This window comes from Pistacia vera, unplaced genomic scaffold (genome assembly GCF_008641045.1).
Source record: "Pistacia vera cultivar Batoury unplaced genomic scaffold, PisVer_v2 Contig496, whole genome shotgun sequence".
Classification (NCBI taxonomy): domain Eukaryota; kingdom Viridiplantae; phylum Streptophyta; class Magnoliopsida; order Sapindales; family Anacardiaceae; genus Pistacia; species Pistacia vera.
Window position 1 is genome coordinate 1,091,856 of NW_022196330.1, and position 21,655 is coordinate 1,113,510.

General features: G+C 34.7%; 2 protein-coding genes across 3 annotated transcripts; one reads left to right on the forward strand and one right to left on the reverse strand.

Annotated features, from left to right (window-relative positions):
* The first annotated feature begins 344 nt into the window (after window positions 1-344).
* LOC116105256 (protein ALP1-like) lies at window positions 345-5,607 on the forward strand. Of its 2 annotated transcripts, XM_031391701.1 has the most exons (3): window positions 345-547; window positions 793-931; window positions 4,299-5,607. In XM_031391701.1, exons 2-3 carry the CDS (start codon window positions 796-798, stop codon window positions 5,348-5,350), a joined length of 1,188 nt encoding a protein of 395 aa, XP_031247561.1. In that variant the 5' UTR covers window positions 345-547; window positions 793-795; the 3' UTR covers window positions 5,351-5,607. The 2 variants fall into 2 exon arrangements, with proteins under 2 accessions (XP_031247561.1, XP_031247562.1); XM_031391702.1 differs by lacking the exon at window positions 345-547 and having other exon boundaries at window positions 595-931.
* A 2,089-nt stretch (window positions 5,608-7,696) lies between these two features.
* Window positions 7,697-10,815, reverse strand: LOC116105293 (methyl-CpG-binding domain-containing protein 7-like). Its single transcript, XM_031391739.1, has 7 exons — window positions 10,612-10,815; window positions 9,924-10,046; window positions 9,671-9,775; window positions 8,787-8,906; window positions 8,583-8,693; window positions 8,266-8,479; window positions 7,697-8,081 (listed from the first exon to the last, which is right to left on the reverse strand). The coding sequence occupies exons 1-7, from the start codon at window positions 10,780-10,782 to the stop codon at window positions 8,053-8,055; spliced, it is 873 nt and encodes a 290-aa protein (XP_031247599.1). The 5' UTR covers window positions 10,783-10,815; the 3' UTR covers window positions 7,697-8,052.
* Between the last annotated feature and the right edge of the window lie 10,840 nt (window positions 10,816-21,655).

Sequence of the window (21,655 nt, forward strand, 5' to 3'; positions counted from 1 at the left end):
CTGGACATCCCAAAAAAAAAAAAAAAAGTTGGTCAGACTGTTGACTTTATTCCGACGATGAATAATTGAATAACTGAATTTTACATCTCTTAACATTTAAGGAATCAAACAGAGCCAATGGTATTTCCGTCAACAGATTTAAAATGGCTAGTAATGTACAATTGTACATATGCAACCACACCAGTAAATGGACTATTGTTTTTCTCAAATTCGAGGAAAATCATAATAACCTTTAAGCTAGAATCTCTTTCCAGGAAATTTAAAACTTGTAAAAGACAGAAAAAATATATATATATATATAGAGAAAAATGCGATTGTCTCTGCCGAGACGAAAATAAAAAGAAAAAAGAGTAGAGTTTTGAGTCCATTTCTTTCACTTCGTCTTGCCACATTGTGTCTTTGAACAAATACCAACCCACAAGTGTTGTCTCGATTTCTCTTTCTCATCAGTTACCTTCATATAAGTTTCACTCTTTCTTCTTTTCTTTTCTTGCATGCTTTGAGAATCTCGTTCATACAAATAACTCACACACATTAACAGACTCTGGTAAGTATTATTCTTTAACCTTTTCTTTTATTCATTCGTTAAATAAATAAAAAAAAACTTTCTTGCATGTCACAACCCACTATTCTTTTCATCATTGTCTCATGATAGTTATATATGTTCGTGTTATGATTAATGGGTATTGGTTTTTATGTTAATTCTCACCGACTGCTTATGATTTGTTGTTGTTTGAAGGTAGTGGGTTCTTGTTTTTGAGCTTTGAGTTAATTGGGTTTTGTTTTATTCAGTTGATGGCTCCTTTAAGAGGAGGGTTAAAGAAAAAAAGAAAACTTGACAAAAAAACAGAAGGGAATGCTTCTGCTTCTGGGTCTTCAGAGAAAGAAGCTTCTGTTGATTGGTGGCATGAGTATTCAGAGAGGATTAATGGTATTTTTTCTTTCAAAGTTTTAATGCTTTACTGTCTTGCTTTCATGTTGCGTGTATTAGTCGTCTTTTGTTTTTGTTCTCCATCTTTTCGATATTTTGGTGTTGCTTCTGTTGACCATTCATGGTTGGTAAGACGAACATGTGTTGATTTTATTTTTAGGACATTTTAGTTAATAAGTTGAATTTAATTTTGGCTTATTGTTTGATTGGGTTTATGCTTTTTATCTTGTTCAAGATTATCTGTTGATAAACGAAAATGCATTTGGGAACACATACGCAGGATCCCTAATCTGACATTTCAGTGCTTCTGCTCACCGAACATTCTGCTTTTGTTATCTAATCAAACGTTTCTTTTATCGTATAAATACTGCCAATAATGGTCAAGTAGTTGAAATTTAAGAGAAAGATCGTATCTTCTTCATTCAACGGTCCCTTCTCTTGTATATATTCTGTGTTTGCAGAAAATGCGATCTTAGGAAAGATTTTTCATGTTGCTATTAGAATTATGTTTTGATTTTATATTTAAAATAGGAAACTCATAGGGACAAATAAAAAATGAACTCTTTCACCTTTTAAGTTATAAATAAAATTTAGTAATAATCTTTTGGTCTTAAAAATTTGTAGTTCTAAGGTTGGGTAAGTCACATTTGAAACCCAGATATTGATTTGTACGAATGGACACTTTTGCCCAACCTCTTACTCAGGGAAGTATAGCTGTTAATTTATAATGTAAGGGAAAAGCTTTTTCCTCCAAAAGAGGAACTGATTAAGCAAATACTCATGATTAACTTAATATATCAAAAGTCGAAAAAATGATCTTACTTTTGACTGATTATTAAAGCAGGAAAATTGGTAGATGTTCTGCTTCTGAGAGATGATAGTTGAAGCTGATTGTATTGAAGGCTATAGTTAGGCTGAAGGGAGTTGGAAATGTGTGAAAACTTGAAACATAAGCTAGTGCTGTCACCTAAATTTGGCATTTCTCAGCCACAAAATTTTAATTGACGCCATAAGACCCTTGTTACTTAAGGTTTAAAATTTATGCCTTTTCTATTACAGGAAATTTTTAATTTGGTTGAGAGATATCAGTGTAAGATAGAATACTTTGTTCTTGCTTTTCTTGCTTTTATAGCTCTTCATTGTGTTGTTAATAATGGTTAAAGATAGATTATTGTATTTGTAATTATTTTGTTGAGTACATTATGACCTTAAAAGTGGGCTGTGTAGAATTAAAAGCTTGGGGAGAGTGATCTTAAAGTAAAGTTCTTTCTCTTGTGGAAGTAAGTTTTTTAGTCAGGAAAGAAATTGACAGATATAACCGGTCAATAAAATGCATGATTTTGCTCACCATTTGGGGAGATTTTCATGTCATGAAAATCTTCTAATGTTTTCCGTCATGTAATCTTTAGTTTAAATATGGAGTTCCACAATCACAACTGTTGAGATATGGTCATACAACAAGGTCTCTCTAGATATAAAGGTTGGTTTATATATGAACTTTAAAAGCATGAGACATCTCTCTTTTGTGTAAGGTCAGTGATTTAATATGACTCTTTTGTATTCTTAATGGAACATCTATCTCAATGAGGGAACATTATGTATAATGCTAAAGTGGATATGAAAGCTGACAACTCCTCTTTTCTCTTAAGTTATGAATTTAAGTTGCCATAGAAACCAATTTGGCTGGTGCTTCAGAGAGGATTCATTTGTTAGGTTTCTGGATGGTTTCTTATATAGTTGATTTAGTTAAGTTTATTTGTGATTTAAGCCTTTGAAGGATTTTCCAATGTTAAGGTTACATATGCCCGATCAGGCCATCGTTTGTGGTTTCATCCACAGAAGAATTGTTTCTTTTTTTGTTAAATTGTATCAATGTAGGCCCATATCTCAAAACATTCAATAAAAAGGAATCATTTAACAGGATAAGGAATAGTAATTTGCAATTTTTTTTTCATGTTGGGCTATCTATACCTTATCTTCTTTGAATTAAATGATAAAATGAAGCATACATGCTCATAGCTCATTGGGCTTGAAAGTGCAGCTATGCATATATGATGCGAGTAAAAATTGTGTGGTTAACATTTGTAATTTGCTGACTCTAATTGCCAGACTCTATTTGTTCAATGCTCCAGTCCCCTCATGCCCTATTATTTTCTGAGTTTTGAGGATTCAGTATTCCTAGAATTTATTTTGTTGCTTAAAAGATAATTGATAATACAATATCTTCTGCACTTATTGATGAGAGACATTGTGTTTTAGAACCTTGAAACATTCAATGATTTGTCAATGATCCTTTATAGTATGAAGTGTTCGCCTGGTGGATGATTGTGGCAAATTTACACAGACACTTACAGTTGATACATTTAAAAGAAACCCAACTTCTTGAATAATTTCCATGTTTGTTTTTCCTTTACTCTGCTGGTTTAAATTTTATATATACCAGAAGGCTAGTAGGGTTTTCGGTGCTGGAACAAATCAAAATTTGTTCTGGAGATCTCCTCTTTACAAACAATACTAGGTTGCTGCTATTTTTGTTATCTCCAATAGGACAAATAAAAATGCATTGCTTGGATTACTCCTCAAGAGTAGGTTTGTGCCTGTCCCATAGGTTCCCGTTAACTGTTTTTTCTTACATGTTCTGTTCTTTGATTTTCAGTTGAAAATGGTTGTCTTTTTACTCTTATGGAGTTATTGATATCATAATTCCTATCATTGTTTTATTTTAGTTTTTTACTTACATTATAGAATTTGATTTACATAATTATGAGATCTTTATATGGATTTAATTGCTTGTTTGACATCAGGGAACATAAATGTTCAAGTAAATGTAACTCTTACTAAACTGGTCCAATAGATAATCAATCCAGTTTTGTAGACCTATCGTCAAATGCTTTATTGTTGTTTTATTAGTATATGATGAATTTAGTAGCTATATTCTATGAAATATCAATTTTGTGATTCATTATAGCTCCAATGACTAGATCATGTTAGTTTGCTAAATGAGAATACAAGATATAAGCTATGTTTGGTTTCAAGTTTCTTTATTATCTGTATCAATACTTATTCAAAGTGAAACATGTAGGATAAACTTATAATGGCTTCCTAATTCTCAATCAGTTTATCGATTCTTAATTTTCACTGATGTATGCTTCTAGAATCTGAACACGAGAAAATTTTGGATCAATTGATAATGATTCCCTGAAATTATCACATCATCATATGCCCCTAAATTAAGAAATTTTACAAGAGTCTTTTCATATTTTAACATCAACGATATACCTGATGTTTTATGCAGCTACTTTTGTGATATCCAACAAATTTTTAAACCTGATCTAATTTCTTGTCTTTTAACATCTCCATTGTGCAGGTTTTCAATCCCCATCAAAGGGTTTAGACAGATTCCAATCAGTTTTCAAGATCTCTAGAAAAACCTTCAATTACATATGCTCACTTGTGGAGGAAAGTATGATGGTTAAGACGGGGGGTTTTTCATTTACAAGTGGCAAAAATTTGTCATTACATGATCAAGTAGCTATTGCTTTAAGAAGGCTGAGCTCCGGTGATTCATTAATGACAATTGGTGATTCATGCGGGCTACACCACTCAACCGTCTCTCAAGTTACATGGCGTTTTGTGGAGGCTTTGGAAGAAAGGGGGCTTCAGCACCTGCAGTGGCCTTCGTCCGAAACAGACATTGTGAAAATAAAATCCAAGTTTCAAAAGATACAAGGCCTCCCTAATTGCTGTGGTGTGGTTGATACCACGCATGTAATGATGTGTTTGCCTTCCTCGGACCCCACAAGTAATGTGTGGCTTGATCAGGAGAAGAATCACAGCATGATCTTGCAGGCAATTGTGGACCCTGAAATGAGGTTCCGAGACATAGTCACTGGATGGCCAGGGAAAATGGAAGACTGGTTGGTCTTTCAGAGTTCAAATTTCTGCAAAATGTGTGATAAAGGGGAGAGGTTGAATGGGAAAAGGTTAGAGCTCTCTGAAGGATCAGAAATGGGAGAATATATAATTGGGGATTCAGGCTATCCTTTACTGCCCTATCTTATGACTCCTTATGAAGGAAAAGAGCTCCCTCAGTTCAAAGCCGAGTTCAATAGACGGCATTCTGTGACGCAAATGGTGGCACAAAGGGCATTGGCAAGATTAAAAGATATGTGGAAGATCATACAAGGAGTCATGTGGAGACCTGACAAACATAAGTTACCAAGGATTATTCTTGTTTGCTGCTTGCTTCATAACATTGTTATAGATTTGGAAGATGAGGTGCAGGAGGAAATGCCTTCGTTTCATGACCATGACTCAGGTTATCACCAACAGATTTGTGGAACCCTTGACATAAAAGGTGTACATTTGAGAGATGAGCTCTCTCTCTATTTGTCTAGAAAATTGCCGCCAGGCTTCTGAAACAAGATTTCTCAGTGAAAATTACAAATATGAAGTCAGTTTCTATATATATATATATACATCATTTTGACAATTGGTGTAAGCACTTAGATTTATGAGGCAATGGTTGAGACGACAAGTTGAGGAACTGAGATTGTTGTATACATCATTGGGTGGGTCAGCAGAATTTTCATTTGTGACTTGTGAGTTAATTTAATTGTCTGAGAATGTGGATCATTGCATGTGGTATGTGCTCCATATTTTACCTGAAAGATGATAAATTTTCTCTTTTTTTTTCTGATTCATAACTAAGAAGATTTTGTGGAGAAATGAGCATAAATAGTTTCAGCAGATTTGTCAATAATTTTTTTTTCCTTCATACGTTACTCACAAATAGAATTTAAGCCATTGCAGTTTGGTTAAGTGATAAATAATTAAGAGTTGTAGGAAAGAAATGTCGATTACACTCAATCAGTCAAAACAACGATATGGTTGAAGTATGAGTTAGAGCAGGAAGTTGTGATGGTTGAAGTGTTTTGAGTTAAAACAGAAACTTATAGTGTTCGTTAAAACAGGGAAGTTTCAGTGTTTAATTGTGTTTGAGTACATGGAAGATGGAAGATAGTGTTTCATTATGATGGAATTAAAACAGGTAAGAAATGTGTTTTAAGGTTAAATTTAAATGAAAGAGCAAGTCGCACAGGATTTTAGTGAAGAATATCAAGATGCTTGGTAGATTTCACTGCTTGAACAACTTCAGGGTTTCGAAATGTTCTGTTTTCTGGCGCTATTTATCTTAATATACAGAGAGGAAACCTGGGCTTCCAGAGGCCTAATTTCAATGATGGATAGCCCAATTCTTGTTCCATAGCTACTAGTTCGTCTCTTTCTCACATTCGATAAAAACTGGTTAATCTCTGACCCAAAGAAAAACAGATAAAAACTGGTTAATCATATAATGAATTTCATTACAATTATGAGAAGTCGCAATATAATTATAATTAGAAGTCCCAATATAAGAAATCATGAATTCAACTTCTATTCTTACAAATATATATATTCTAATGAGAAAAATAAAAAGGAAGAAAAAAAAGTTCCAATAAAAAGAGATTAAAAAAAATAAGACAATGGAAAAAAAACCTGCTAATTTTTATGTAAGCATGGTCTTCAAGGCTGAATTTTTAAGTGATCGTGGTCTTCAAGGTTGTGTATGTGGTGGTGGCAAGAGTTATAGTAGTCCCGGTAGTAGGAGTGGTGGTGGTGGTGGTGGTGATCTTCGTCGTCAGTAAAGATATCGGATGGTTTTTTGGATGCGGCGGAGCTCTAGTATTATTTCTTGTAGTAGTGTGGTGGTAGTTGGGGTGACAATGATGGGGATGATAGGGGTGATGGTGGTGGTAGTACAGATGGTGACGTTGGTGGAAGTAGGACAGATGGTTATGGTGGAAATAGTAGAGGTAGTGGGAGAAGTAGGGGGAGGTGGTAGTGTTCTTTGCAGTCCAAGGTGGAGGTCGTGGAGGCAGTGGTAGACGTTGTTTACGTGGCATTGTGTAACCAGTCCACAGAAGCGTATTGGAGAGGTCTTGGGTTTATAAATGGGAGAAACCCTCTACCTAATAAGTTAGCTTTTTGGGTGTGAAACTCCTAACCCGTAACAAGTGGTATTAGAGCAGACCTGATTCGTCTTTCGATGTCCCACCAAGCATCCACGCAGGGGCATCCACGTGTGATTGTGGGTCCACACGAGAGTGAGGTGGACGGGTAGGCAGGGGACCCCACTTGTGACGAAGGCGAGAATGTAACAAATCTCACATCGGAAGTGTATTGGGGAGGTCTTAAGCTTATAAACGTGGAGAGTCCCTCCAGGTTAGCCCCCGTGACAATTGGCAGTTGTGGTGCTGGTAGGGGTCGTTCTCCTCGTGGGGTGACATCACTACCGTTGTAAGAGTAAGAGACAGCTAGAGACATTCAGGTCCTAATCCAAACTGAAAAAATGCATAAAAGAAAGTCTCAAGGCATTATGAAGATCAAGGAGTCCTAGTCTATAAGAAGCACAGAGAAGAAGCTTCAGTGAATTGCAGACTTGCAATACATTTGTTAATGGTTTTAAAAGATAACCATTTCTGGCATAGAATGAAAGACCCCTATTGATCTAGGGGACTGAAGTCCACAGTAAAACAAAATAAACCGATGGGTAATTGGCTCAATCAATTATCAGCAGGCACTGCTCTGATTGCTATAAGTAAATTACGATAAAAGGAGAGCATTATGAGAAAGCATATCATCACAGAATTTTGGATGAATCCAACTTCTATTCTTCCTTTTAATTTCGTATATCGTTTCTCAAGTACAGAATTTTGGATGAAACGGCTTATTCATTTGAGAGTATTTTCTTATGAATATTATTCACATGTAGTTTTGAAGATAACAAATTATAGCATAAGAGGTTCACATTAAATTATCCTGCAGGGTTGATATAACTTTAGATAGCCTTAAACCAGGTTCACAAATCAAAATGGAACGCCTTCCTCAAGTTTCATATATAGTTCCATGTCTAATACATCGATATGAAAAGCAACTGAAGGTTGGACCTACACCTCCAATTTGGAACTTTGCCTGAAAACTTCATCAACAACTGTACAAGTTGCTTCACATCTGTAGTCAACTTGGAACCTGGCCTCACCTGAATCTCTAATAAGGTTTCCAGCACCATTTAATCTGCCTTAAATTCCTGTGCCTCCATTATCAGTGGCTGCAAAATAAATCAGACAGATTGTATTATCAAGAAAACAATTACATTCATCATTATAATATACAAGAAAATGTGTACACAAGAACATAGAATAAATATTTTCTATATACTTTAGAAGACCCTCTATTTTCAACTGTTATATAAAAAATTTCAGTATTTGCAGGGAACTATAAGAGTTAATTACCTAGTAACTGTATAGAGTTTACAAATGTCTCGGACCATTCTTGCTTCACAGATTCTGGGACCATAGATTCACCCACAAAAGGATTCCACATATTTCCTCCAGGGCCACCAAGAACCCATTTCACTTTTGCTGGTAGGCTGGGAAAATCAATTGTTGAAGGATTAACCGCCATGACAGAACTATGTTTCTCCTGAAAGCTAAAATTCTTTGAAGGCTGAAAAAGAAGCACAGTTCAATAAGATTAAAAAAAATAAAATAAAATAACAGTTCATATTTATTTTCTTTTTATATCATGAAGTTAAAATTGTCCAACTCACCGCAGAATGATTGTCTAGTTTTAGTGCCTTGGGTTTAAATTTAATCTTTCCTGCATCTTGAAGGTGTTTCACCATGATTCTCAAGGTTTGGTTCTCATCAGAAATATCTTTCTTCACATAGCCAATATAGTATTGAGTTAAGGACAGTATAAAATAACCCAGAAAGTAACTTTCACAAATAAAACATTTTATCATCAAACTCACAGTCAACTGATCATCTGATTTTGCCTTGCTTGTGGACGTAACTTCTCTCATTGCTGCAAGATATCTCTCAAGGGCTATCCGAGAACGGAAGCGTAGTCCAGTCCCTGTCTCAATGTAATACTGCAGTATGCAACTTAAAGAAAGAACTGTTCACGAAATTAAACATTCACTATTTTTTAACTAATTAAGATCACAAAGATGTTACTAACATACGTTATTTCCACAATTTTTTCTCAGATTCTTAAATTTTAGAAGGGTTTAATTTTCAGCAATTTATTTTACTAAAAAAAAAAAAAAAAAAAAAAAATCACAACTCAAATGGTGAAAGTTTTTTAACTCTGATGATATTTCTGGGTTCTAAAGTAGCCAGATTCTGAAAAAGGTAAAAGCAAAAGATTTGAGCAGATTTATTAGGAGGGAATTTGGAAATTACTTCAACCCAGGAATCAAATCTAACCCTTCCTCTTTTTTCATTTTCAGTAATGGTTTTGCCTGTACATCATAAATTCATGCAATACTTTTAGTAGGCACCATTGTTCTTTATTTAATGTTTTAATCAAACCATAATATACTCAATACTAACATACTCCCTAGAGATTTCCTTGTTTTTTAATCAATGGATAGTAGAAATAGTCCAAACCACAAATTAAACCACTAAAATAAGCTTATGGATCATTCAGACTTTACCCTGAAACATATCTCATATACATGGCACCAATTATTAACCATAAGGTATCTGCATTCGTTCTGGAACAAAAACTTATAAATTTGTGCTTACAGTTTTCACAAGCACCCCTTTATCCTAATTATAACCTACAAGAAATTGTTTACATAAGAACACACCTAGACACACCCTGTCACAGAAATGTAGAGTAAAAGAGTACCTTGTCAATGATGCTGCCTCTCCTACGAGGCCTTTCCTCAACAATCCAATGGTTGGGCAGTCCAAATGATGAGGTATTCTTGGTGTTGAAGGGCACAATTTGCATCTGCAGTGTTATTGGTATGGGAAAGAAGGTAAGCTGATACCCAGATTCAGACACAAAAATATGAACACACCAGCTGATTCTCATAGCAAAAATTCCCAAACATGAATAAAGTCTTGTCATCATAAAAGAAATCACTTTCAAAACTTACATGTTTTTCATTGCCATACTTCACTCTCTTAGGCATAATTGCATATTCTGTTTCCCCGCTCAGATATTTTTGAACAGATATCAAGGAACGAAACTTCCGTCCGGTTTTGGGCTCATAGTAATACTACATAGTCATCAAAATGCAATGAATATAGCTGAAAGGTACAATAGCTATAATGTCCAATCTTTTCATCAAATAAATAATTAAAACTCATCAAAGATGGGAAAAATTAAGCTCCAATTTTATCAATCTTTCTCTATAAACTTTGAAACTCTCCAACTATATATGCATACTTTAAACTGCAAACTTTATACTTAATCAAACACTAATTCACTTGCATATCTCCAAATAAACCCCAAACATATTCTTCTAATGTATATACATACACATAGACATACATTCGAGATACATACATAAAAATATATGCTTAAATTTATTCAGGTAAATTAAAATGTGGACAGTTATATGAATTGTTTTGCTTTCTTTATAAAATGGTCAACGCTTTCAAGTTTTGTATAGTTTAGACATTCGTCCTAGAGGATAATTATAGTTTCAAACGTTTACATACAATACATTATACATAGACATAACTTGCAGATATAATGCTAGTGCTTTAACAAGTTTAACCGGAGTAACAATAAACATAGAATAGGATTGAATAGACAATTAAAGAAGAGAAAGAAAGAACCTTGTCGACACGGCCAGGGTGGCTCTGAGAGTTAATACGGGGACGTTCTTCGACAGACCAACCACGAGGCAACTTGAAAACTGATGATGTTGTGAGGTCCACTATCTGCAACTCCCTTGTTGTTTCTTGTTCAGTTGGACTCGACAGCGACGATTTCTCCTCCTTATTCATGATGGCTTTGTGTTGTGCACCATAACCGTCACTCTTATCAGTTCAGCGATATTGACTGAAAATGACAGAAAAGCTTTCGTTTTTATACTGGGTTGCCGAGTCAGTGACCCGATAAAGTCTGATTTCGGGTGTTTCGGATGTATTATTCGGGTGTCTTAATTTTTTGACTGGTGTCATCGGGCACAAGCTTGCTGTCTCCCTTTAAGTACAACACCTGTAATGCTGTCCCTTTTCAGGCAATTTTTCAGTTACATTGTAAATGTATTTTTTAATATAAAATAAAACCCTTTTCATTTCCTTTTACGATTACTTCAAAGCACTTCCAAGTTAAGAATAACACTGGACATGAAACAGTTTGCATATAAAATCTTCTAAGTGTAATATATTCATTATTTAAAGAATATATAACTGATTTTTAAACAACGCCTGCTACATAAATGAAATATTCATTATTTGAGAGAATGGAAACTGATAATACAAGAGAAAGTTGGCAGAAAGCATTATTATGTACTAGAATAAGAAAGTTAGCAGATCAGGAACAGTTTTCAATTTGTAACAATACGGGGCCCTATTATATCATGAATCCGTGATCCTTGCTAAAGGTCGAACACTGACTGCTCTCATTGAGAAGATCAACCAATCCAAATAGTTTGTGACCAACCAGTACACCACCATTACTTATAAAACCTTCTCTATTGTCGAATGAAAGGTTCCTGGGACTTTATGGATGGTGATCCAATGCAAGATTCCTGGGACTCGACAGATGGTGGTCTTGGCGGTGGCCATGACGGCTGCAGTGGCATTGTGTCAATTACTATCCGACCAATCCCATAACTGGCGTGTCCCTATAGTCGGATTAAAAGCTATGAAAACCCTTTATAAATAGCAGACTGCCTTGACTTCCAATACGTTCAGAAACTTACACAATAATAAATCATTTCTCATGATACGTAGTTGGTTAGGACAAATTGGAGATAACGAGGATAGTACATAATCTCAGGTTTAACTCTCCATCTAAACATCCGTCATTTAATGGAGTTATAATAGTATTTGTTGCGTTACCTTCCAAAGATTAATTAAGGTGTGCATAACTGACCTCTCAAAGATTAGTAAAGTGTACATAAACTAACCTGGATACTTTAATTTAAAAAAAAAGAAAAATCAACCTAAGATACTTCTAATGCATACACCCTGTTACGCCGCTCCGCAACAGTAAAATCATTCGTAGAAAGGGAGTCACCGAGTGGACACTACAAATCAAAACACATCATTACGAAGCTTGAGGGTACACAAGTCAACAGAAGGAGGATCACTCGATAATAAATTGCAAATGTTTCTAATACCAAGACAATTATACGAAAGCTTGTAATCGCTGGATTTTCTTATGAATTCAAACTTTATATGTTCTTCATTTAGTTTTCGTTTCTCAAATATGCCAAAAATTTCTACTGTCTTGAATGTTGTTTATGACAATCATCACATTTCACTTGCATTTATCATTTTACATCTGAGAGAATCTACGCACCATTTATCATAAGAAATAAAGTACAAGAACAGTAACAAAGAATCCTAGGATGCAATTATATGTCAACATGTTGTAAGTGGCGGCGTTGGTCGTGGGGAGGTGGTCGGGGACTCAAAAGGCTTATGGCCATATCTGTGTCAACCACCCTGTGCCCATTCAAAACAGCAGGCGTTCCCCTACATCAGATTTATGCTATAATAAAATCTAATACAACCTATCTCAAGGTTAATAATGCAAATAATATTTCATATGTAATGACTAATGAATACTTTAATAGACAATATTTTAAACAACACGAGTACAAACAGTGTCCTTTAAATTAGGCATGGCAATGGGGCGGAGCGGGGCGGGGATCTCATTCACCATACCCATCCTCGCCCTCAAAATCACTCCCCCCCCCGCCCCATCCCATTACAGGATGACAGGAATTCCCCTTCTCCGCCCAAAGGGGAATGTTTGAGCCCGTCCTCACCCCATTAATTTTACATAAAGATAAATTAATTTGAGTATTACTAAATACAATAGTTAATTCTCGTCCACATAACAAACACTTAAATTAATCATTTAAACATAATTAATTATACATAAATATGGGTTAGGGTTTGTTCTTGTTCAATTGCTTAGGGTGAGGGAAATTGAGAAAATATAGGTTTATATAGGTAGGATAATTGTGTAATTAAGTGAAATATAGAAGTATTAGTGAAAAGTATATTTATATAATTTTTAATTTTATATATTATATACGAGGCGGGGTGGGGCAGGGTGGGGGAAAGGCATCACCCACCCCCGCCCCATCCTCGAGGATAGGGATTAAAAGGCTCCCCACCCCCTCCCCTATCCTCTAAAAAACCGGGGCTTCCCCGCTCCATATGGGGCGGGGCGGGACAGGTTCCCAGAATTACGGGGAACATTGCCATGCCTACTTTAAATTTACCATAACTTTTCCTCGATGGTCTTCCATATCGGGCAAATAACGTTGGAGTTCAGGAAGGGGTGTGACTTGTGATTTTACATATTTTTTTTAAGTGTAAACGACATGTACCCACCCAAGGTTTGGCAAATTTTCAAGTTTCTACCCATAGTTTCATAAATTCCAGATTTATACCCTTAAATTAACATTGTTGATGAATTTTGACTTCTGACACAGTTGCAAAATGTGCTATTACCATACTGTCCATAACTTTTGATTACACCGCCACCCAGCCACCATCACCACTACCACCACCCTTCAACACCATCACGACCGAAACCCCAAAGTCACCACCACCCACCACCATTCCACCCATCCGCCACCATCGACACAGTTGCAAACAGTGCTATTACCATATTGTCCTTGACTTTTGATTACACCGCCACCCAGCCACCATCACCACTACCACTACCTTTCAACAACATCACGACCGAAACCCCAAAGTCACCACCACCTACCACCATTCCACCCATCCACCACCATCGCAATCCCTCTAAACCCCAAAGTCAGCTCCGTCGTCACCAAACAACCACCAAATCACTCACAAATTCAGCCGCAAACTCAGCCATAAACCCACCCAAAACCACCATAAACTCAACTACGAATCCATCCAAGACAAACCACAAACCAAGCCCACCACCACCATTCCACCCATCCACCACCACCGCAATCCCTCTAAACCCGACCCAAAGTCAGCCCCGCCGCCACCAAACAACCACCACCAAGTTACTTACAAATTCAACCACAAACCACCACCCACTCACAAATCTGAAAAATGAAAGATGATCACAAGCATGAAACGGCAACAGTGCGACCTAAGATGGTAATCGGTGTGTCAAGGGAGAAGAGAGGAGCTTGATGTTGGCGGTGGACGGCAGACTCAGTGAAAACACAACAAACTTAGGCACACATCATGGTGGAGCGATGCAGTATCAAAAGGTGGAAATGAAAGCTATTGGTGGTAGTGTTGGTGGGGTTTTTGAAGAGGATGGTGAGAGGAAGATGATGATGGAGTCAAGTGGTTAATCGACGCCAGAAACCTTCCAAATCGGGCTTGAGAACAGTTGATCGAGCAAGATTGGGGGTCACACAAACAATGCAAAAATGGTGCAAGATCAGTCCGAAAATGAACCAATCAGGCTTGGGAAAGGTGTAATCAGTGATGAGGAGATGATTTATGCAGATTTTGGTGCAAAATTCGACTGAAATCTGACTAAAATCTAGGAGAGAAGGAGTAAAAGGAGGGAGAGAGAGGGGTAGGATGGCTGTGTGTTGACCATTTTACCCTTTAACCATTAAATTAAACAATTTTCTAATTTAAGGGTGGAAATTGGAATTTATAAAACCATGGGTGGGAATTGGAGATTCGCCAAACCTTGAGCGGGTAAACGGCATTTACTCTTTTTTTAACCCAATTGAATAATTCTCTCTATTTACCTACTCCGCTGATTATTTTATCTCACTCTTAACCCCTTAATTAAAAATTCTAAGTGGGTCTAAGAATAATAAATCCCTCATCACTCCTTAAGAAGCCACACAGAGATCTGAAGTTTGAACTCACGGCATATCAAAAACACAAAAAGGCGCCGTTATCCCGATTTGACTAATCAAAATATCCAAAGTGAGAGTTGATATTGATATTGTCTTCTGCACCAGACGCAAGGGCTGACGACCATATAGAAAATAGTAGGCGTCATTAAAGTAAATAAGAGTCCAGGTTGGTTTTTGTCGACTTAAAGTTAAAACTGAGGTTCTTTCTCTCTGCGTCACTGCTTTTGTTTTCTTTCATTTTCGAATACTACTTGTATTCGGGCAGAAATGCTCACGACTTAAATGTGTTTTTCCAAGGTTATTATTTAGACTTGGATTACGTGCAAGTAAATTACAATGAGGGAACGGTAATAGTGAGCTTACGAGGCTTCACTAAGTAGGCTCTTTGCTTAAGTGTGTTTTTCCAAGGTTTTTACAAGGTTATGTATTTGTGTCCCCTCTAAAATGGAGTTGACGCCCCCTTTATACATGCATTCTGATAATAGTTGAGAGTTGATGGATTACAATGTGGATTACACGATGTTAAGAATTTCTTCTCTTTCGATCTGAAGTTTCTATGGGTGATCCATGCAGGTACCATTATGTTGACCAATACTCCATGCAACAGAACACAGAAGTTCAAAATTCTCCTCGACTAATTCATGTGCAATTATTATACAGTAACCCAGATTGGCTTTAAAATTATATATATATATATGATCCAGACCAGATCCTGTGGGAATGTTGAATAGAATTTTTCCAAAATTTCAGAGCAACCTTCTAAAAGTATTTCATCCTATGCTTGCTCCAATCAGGATTTCTGTCTGAATCTTTGAATCTCCAAAAGTGGGTAGGTATAGTTGATTTTGACGAAGCAGTTTCTAGGAAGGATGGTGAGCGTGTTATGTGAGATCCCGCATTAGTCATGCACTCATGCTTCTTCTAAAATAATATGATTAAGGATTAAAATAATTCCTACCTACTTCATTATTACAAATACACAAAATAAGATTTCCCACTCAATACTTAATTCCCGTGTTCCACACCCACAGTTCAATTTTTCGTTTTAGTCATGCAAACCTACCCTTTTTTTTCTTTTTTTTTAAATGCGGTTGGTTTGGTGGTTAAAGAGATTTGTTTTCTGTAAGAGAAAAAATCAATGATTTAATTACTCTTAAGTGGTCGAGTAGTTCAATAAGGATACTTTAGTGTATTATTTAAAAGATCTCGAGTTTGAATCTCTTTTCAGTTACTAATAAAGTAGTCATTAAAGCTCTTATCCTATTAGTAATTTTAGGGTTTTAAATAGTTAATTGATATGTACGTAAATGAACTCAAACACTCTCAATCATTTAAAAAAAAAAAAAATGACTTAACCCTTTTTTAATTATGATATGACCATAAATAAATAGAAGGGTAGTATTAATTGTGATGGCGTGACACGGTGCGTGATGTAAGATCGAGGAAGGTGTGTGTATGTTGTGAATTAGCACTACAGGTACCTAGAATTAGAAGCGTAGAGGAAGCTTGCACTCAACTTACTTAGAACTGTGTTATATATGGACCGCGTATATTTACTGACAAGGCGCCAATTGAGTTGAGTACTTGCCAAGCACGTTTCTTATCTTCCGACCATTCCACTGCAATAACTATTGTACTTTTCTTTCTTACTTGCTCCCATACTTAATCCCCTATTACGTCTCCACGCGCTCTGCTCTATTGTAGTCTGTACTGTAGCAGCCTTTATGGTCTGATAATACAAGTTTGGAGGATGATTTAAATTTTCTTCTTGTATCTTTTTCTTTCTGCTTCAGTTGAGGAGGTGTGAAATGGGTGTGAAAAAAGAATATGGTTATAAAGTGGTGATGTTCATTTGTGTCTTTTGTGTTCTGATTAATGCCACAGTTCTGGATGAGTTTTTAGGCATCATTATACCACATTCCGATCAACTTTCAGCGGTGATGATCAGAATATGATAAATATGGATTATTGAGGTGTTTTTATCAATTTAAAAAAGAAATTAGAAGTGTTTAGTTAAATTAACAAATCTAGGAGGTTTAAAAAGAATTGAATAATATAAAATAATATTTTGAGAATAAGAAAATAAATATATATTTCGAATAGAATAGAGAAAAGAGTAGTAAAAGATTGTATACCAAAAGAGTCCTTAAGGTTCTTTCTCTCTGCGTCACTGCTTTTGTTTTCTTTCATTTTCGAATACTAGTATTCGTGGCGTGTAGAATGCTAACCAGTCACGACTTAGGGGGTATTTGTCTAAGTTTATAAGCTGGTCAAACTTACTTATAAGCTCTAAAATTAAGCTGATCTGTTTGTTTATAATTTTTTTGAGCTTATAAGTTGAGCTTATAAGCTAAAAAAAATAAGTTGGGGGGGAGACACTTTTTTTTTTTGCTTATAAGCACTTTGCTTATAAGCTAGTTTGACCAAGTATATTACCACATTATCCTTGTTTAATTTTAAAATTCTATAGTATGCCCTTGTTTAATGTAGTACCTTTTTTAGTAATTTTATAATAAAATGTATTTATAAACCACATTTTACCAAACACGTCAATTACTTATCAGTCACTTATAAGTACTTTAACCAAACACGTAATTACTTAAAATTTCAAATGCTTATAAGTTAATTTTAGCTTATAAGCAATTGTTGCTTATAAGCTAATTTTCATAAGCTCAGACAAACACCCTCTTAATACGTACGGTGTTTCTATTTACTTAGTCAACCAAACCAAACCTAACCAAGTACAATTACAGTTACAATTTTAAGAAAAATAATAGTCAGGCTCCAAGATAATACTTTGACAATTTAGGACGCCAATAGTGGAGTATGATATTTATACAATATACTTTTCAAAACGCGTCAATTGGGATAAGGATTTATTATTCTTTAGTTTTAAATATTTGAATACAGTATATAAACATTTCAATTTGTGTTAAATATAAATTTTAATAATTACAATTTTTTTAATATTTATTTTACAAATACTTTTTTTAATTTTCAACTTAAACAAATAGCTAGTAGACATCTACAACTTGCAAGCCTTTAAGCACAAAAATCTTCTCAAATGCACATTTACTTCTGTTGTTACAAAAATCCGCAACAACCAAAAAAATCCAATCGACCAAGATGGGACTGGATAGGATGTGTGTAATTACGGGTAATTAGCTACGTAATGGAGTTTATGCTAAATAATGAAAGACAAACGAGATTTTTAAAATGGTTCAACGAGTTAAAACCAAGTCTATGTCCACTGTTATCTTATTATTTAGACTTAGATTACGTGCAAGTAAATTACAAGGAGGGAACCGTAATAGCGAGCTTACGAGGCTTCGCTAAGTAGGCTCTTTGCTTTAAGTGTGTTTTTCCAAGATTTTTATAAGGTTATGTATGTGTGTTCCCTCTAAAATGGAGGTGATGCAGCCATTTTATACATGCATTCTGATAGTAATTGAGAGTTTGTAGGTTATTGTGTGAATTATACGTATAATCCGCTGTAATTTGAACTTGAGTCAGTTTTGCCCATACTTAAGTTAGAAAATGATGTTTAGGTCTAATGGGCTTATTGACTAAATCATTTGTTGCGGGAGTGACACGTGGGGTGATCATGTCCGTTCGGTCTTGGCATGGTTCGCAATCAGCTGGCGCGAATCGGACCGTGGGAAAATCATGCACAACAAATTCTTGAATCAGACCGTTGGAAAATCATGCAAAACAAATTCTTTTAAAAACATATATTTAATCAATTTATTTCCTAAAGCGTTTCTAATTATTTATACTCATGCTAAATGCATACTCTCTATATAAATAATTGATCAACAGTATCGGGTTTTACAAATGTTCGATACTGACAAAAAGCTTTTATTAAAAAGATGCTCAGCTTGTCTCATGTTAAGAATTTCTTGCTCTTTTCATCTGAAGTTTCTATGAGTGATCCATGCAGGTACCGTTATGTTGACCAAGACTCCATGCAACAGAACACAGAAGTTCAAAATTCTCCTCGACTAATTCATATAATATATATGAATTAGTCGAGGAGAATTTTGAACTTCTGTGTTCTGTTGCTATATATATATATATATATATATATATCAAATTATACTCTCAATTTAGAACAATTATAAATAAGAATAAACTCTACATTGTAATAAGATATAATTTTTTATAATTCATGTCTTAAGAAAAATTATCTTCACATAATAATAATTATCTGTATATTACAAAAAAAAATATGTTATGTTACATTAAAGGTTTAAGATGAAATAAAATATTTAGTTAAAGTTGTTTGAGATAATGATTTATACTTTAGAGTTGTTACTACATCTTTTAACTTGTGAATAGATTATTCGCTAGCATGAATATCTTCTTGTTGAAGCCAAATATTTCTAGTTTCTCAAGTATATTTAAAGTTTCTTGGCACAAAACTTTTTATATTTCCATATTATCATCCTCATGATTATTTCTTTTATCTTTTTGTTTAATTGTAGTAATGATTTATTCTTTAGTTAAAACACACATGACTTATTGCTTATTTGGATGATTGAGAAAGACATTAATATCCATTCGATTAGTGTAATGAAGTTATCGAATCTGATCACTAAATTTTACAATGACTCTTTGATTCTCCTTATCCACTTCATTTGTAACTTATGATTCATCGACATCGGGGATCCTAATTTGGTAATGATTAAAACAATTGACAATAGTATGTGACTTCACATCAATTTGCTACATAATTTTGTAATAATTAAAACAATTGACAATAGTTTGTGGCTTCACATCAATTTGACAATGCAGCAACTGCATTTACAATTCCATCAAGGATATTTATCTTTGTTGGTTTAAAGACACGATCTTCTGTCTGTTTCAAAAGTAGATAATTGAAGCGCTGAAATAATAAAATTAATTAATCATATCATTACGATTATAAAGAGATTTTATTATATATATGTGTGTGTGTGATCACACTAGACCCTGCGTGAATGTTGAACAGAATTTTTCCAAAATTTTAGAACAACCTTTTAAAAGTATCCAATCAGGATTTGTGTCTGAATCTTTGAATCTCCAAAAGTGGGTAGGCAACTAGGCATAGTTGATTTTGACGAAGCAGTTTCTAGGAAGGATGGTGAGCGTGTTATGTGAGATCCCGCATTAGTCATGCACTCATGCTTCTTCTGAAATAATATGATTAAGGATTAAAATAATTCCTACTTACTTCATTATTACAAATAGACAAAATAAGATTTCCCACTAAATACTTGTTAATACTTAATTCCCGTGTCCACACCCACAGTTCAATTTTTCATTTTATAATTATTATGTCTGAAAAAATAGGATTGATGCAGAGCCCTATTAGTATAAACAGTCAGAGTTTAGATAGATCCTGCAACCATTCAGATATAGCCACGTCGCGTGTCGGCTTTCAGCCATTCAGCGTAGTACTAATAGTGTGAAAAGAGGAAGCTTACACTCAACTTACTTAGAACTGGGTTATATATGGACCGCGTATATTTACTGACAAGGCGCCAATTGAGTTGAGTATTTGCCAAGCACGTTTCTTATCTTCCGACTATTCCACTGTATTAACTATTGTACTTTTCTTTCTTACTTGCTCTCATACTTAATCCCCTATTACGTCTCCACGCGCTCTGCTCTATTGTAGTCTGTAGCAGCCTTTATGGTCTGATAATACAAGTTTGGAGGATGATTTAAATTTTCTTCCATGTTCTGTTTATATCTTTTTCTTTCTGCTTCAGTTGAGGAGGTGTGAAATGTGTGTGAAAAAAGAATATGGTTATAAAGTGGTGATGTTCATTTGTGTCTTTTGTGTTTTGATTAATGCCACAGTTGTGGATGAGTTTTTAGGCATTATTATATCACATTCTGGTCAACTTTCAATGGTAATGACCAGAATATGACAAATGTAGATTATTGAAGTGTTTTTGTCAATTTGAAAAAGATATAAAGATGAAAATTGAATAATATAGAATAATATTTTAAAAATAAAAAAATAAATATATATTTTGAATAGAATAAAGAATAGGTTACAAAAAAAATTGCACACCAAAAGAGCCCTTAAGGTTCTTTCTCTCTGCGTCACTGCTTTTGTTTTCTTTCATTTTCGAGTACTACTTGTATTCGTGGCGTGCAGAAATGCTCACCAGTCACGACTTAATGTGTACGGTGTTTCTATTTTCCTAGTCAGCCAAACCAAACCTAACCAAGTACAATTACAATTACAATTTTAAGAAAAATAATAGGCAGGTTCCAAGATAATACTTTGACAATTTAGGACGCCAATAGTGGAGTATGATATTTATACAATATACTTTTCAAAACGCGTCAATTGGGATACGGATTTATTATTCTTTAGTTTTAAATATTTGAATACAGTATATAAACATTTCAATTTGTGTTAAATATAAATTTTAATAATTACAATTTTTTTAATATTTATTTTACAAATACTTTTTTTAATTTTTTACTTAAACAAATAGCTAGTAGACATCTACAACTTGCAAGCCTTTAAACACAAAAATCTTCTCAAATACACAGTTAATTCTGTTGTTACAAAAATCCGCAACAACCAAAAATATCCAATCGACCAAAATGGGACTGGGTAGGATGTGTGTAATTACGGGTAATTAGCTATGTAATCGAGTTTATGCTAAATAATGAAAGACAAATGAGATTTTTAAAATGGTTCAACGAGTTAAAACCAAGTCTATGTCCACTGTTATCTTATTATTTAGACTTAGATTACGTGCAAGTAAATTACAAGGAGGGAACCGTAATAGCGAGCTTACGAGGCTTCGCTAAGTAGGCTCTTT

Bases quoted from the DNA above. Each gene is read 5' to 3' on its own strand.
- LOC116105293 (XM_031391739.1), bottom strand. From the start codon at position 10,782: ATGAATAAGGAGGAGAAATCGTCGCTGTCGAGTCCAACTGAACAAGAA. The intron at 10,047-10,611 runs GTTCTTTCTTTC...ATGACTATGTAG, and splicing joins ACCCTGGCCGTGTCGACAAG to TATTACTATGAGCCCAAAAC. The intron at 8,480-8,582 runs GTGAGTTGGACA...CTTCTTTTTCAG, and splicing joins AACTAGACAATCATTCTGCG to CCTTCAAAGAATTTTAGCTT.
- LOC116105256 (XM_031391701.1), top strand. From the start codon at position 796: ATGGCTCCTTTAAGAGGAGGGTTAAAGAAAAAAAGAAAACTTGACAAA. The intron at 932-4,298 runs GTATTTTTTCTT...TCCATTGTGCAG, and splicing joins GTATTCAGAGAGGATTAATG to GTTTTCAATCCCCATCAAAG.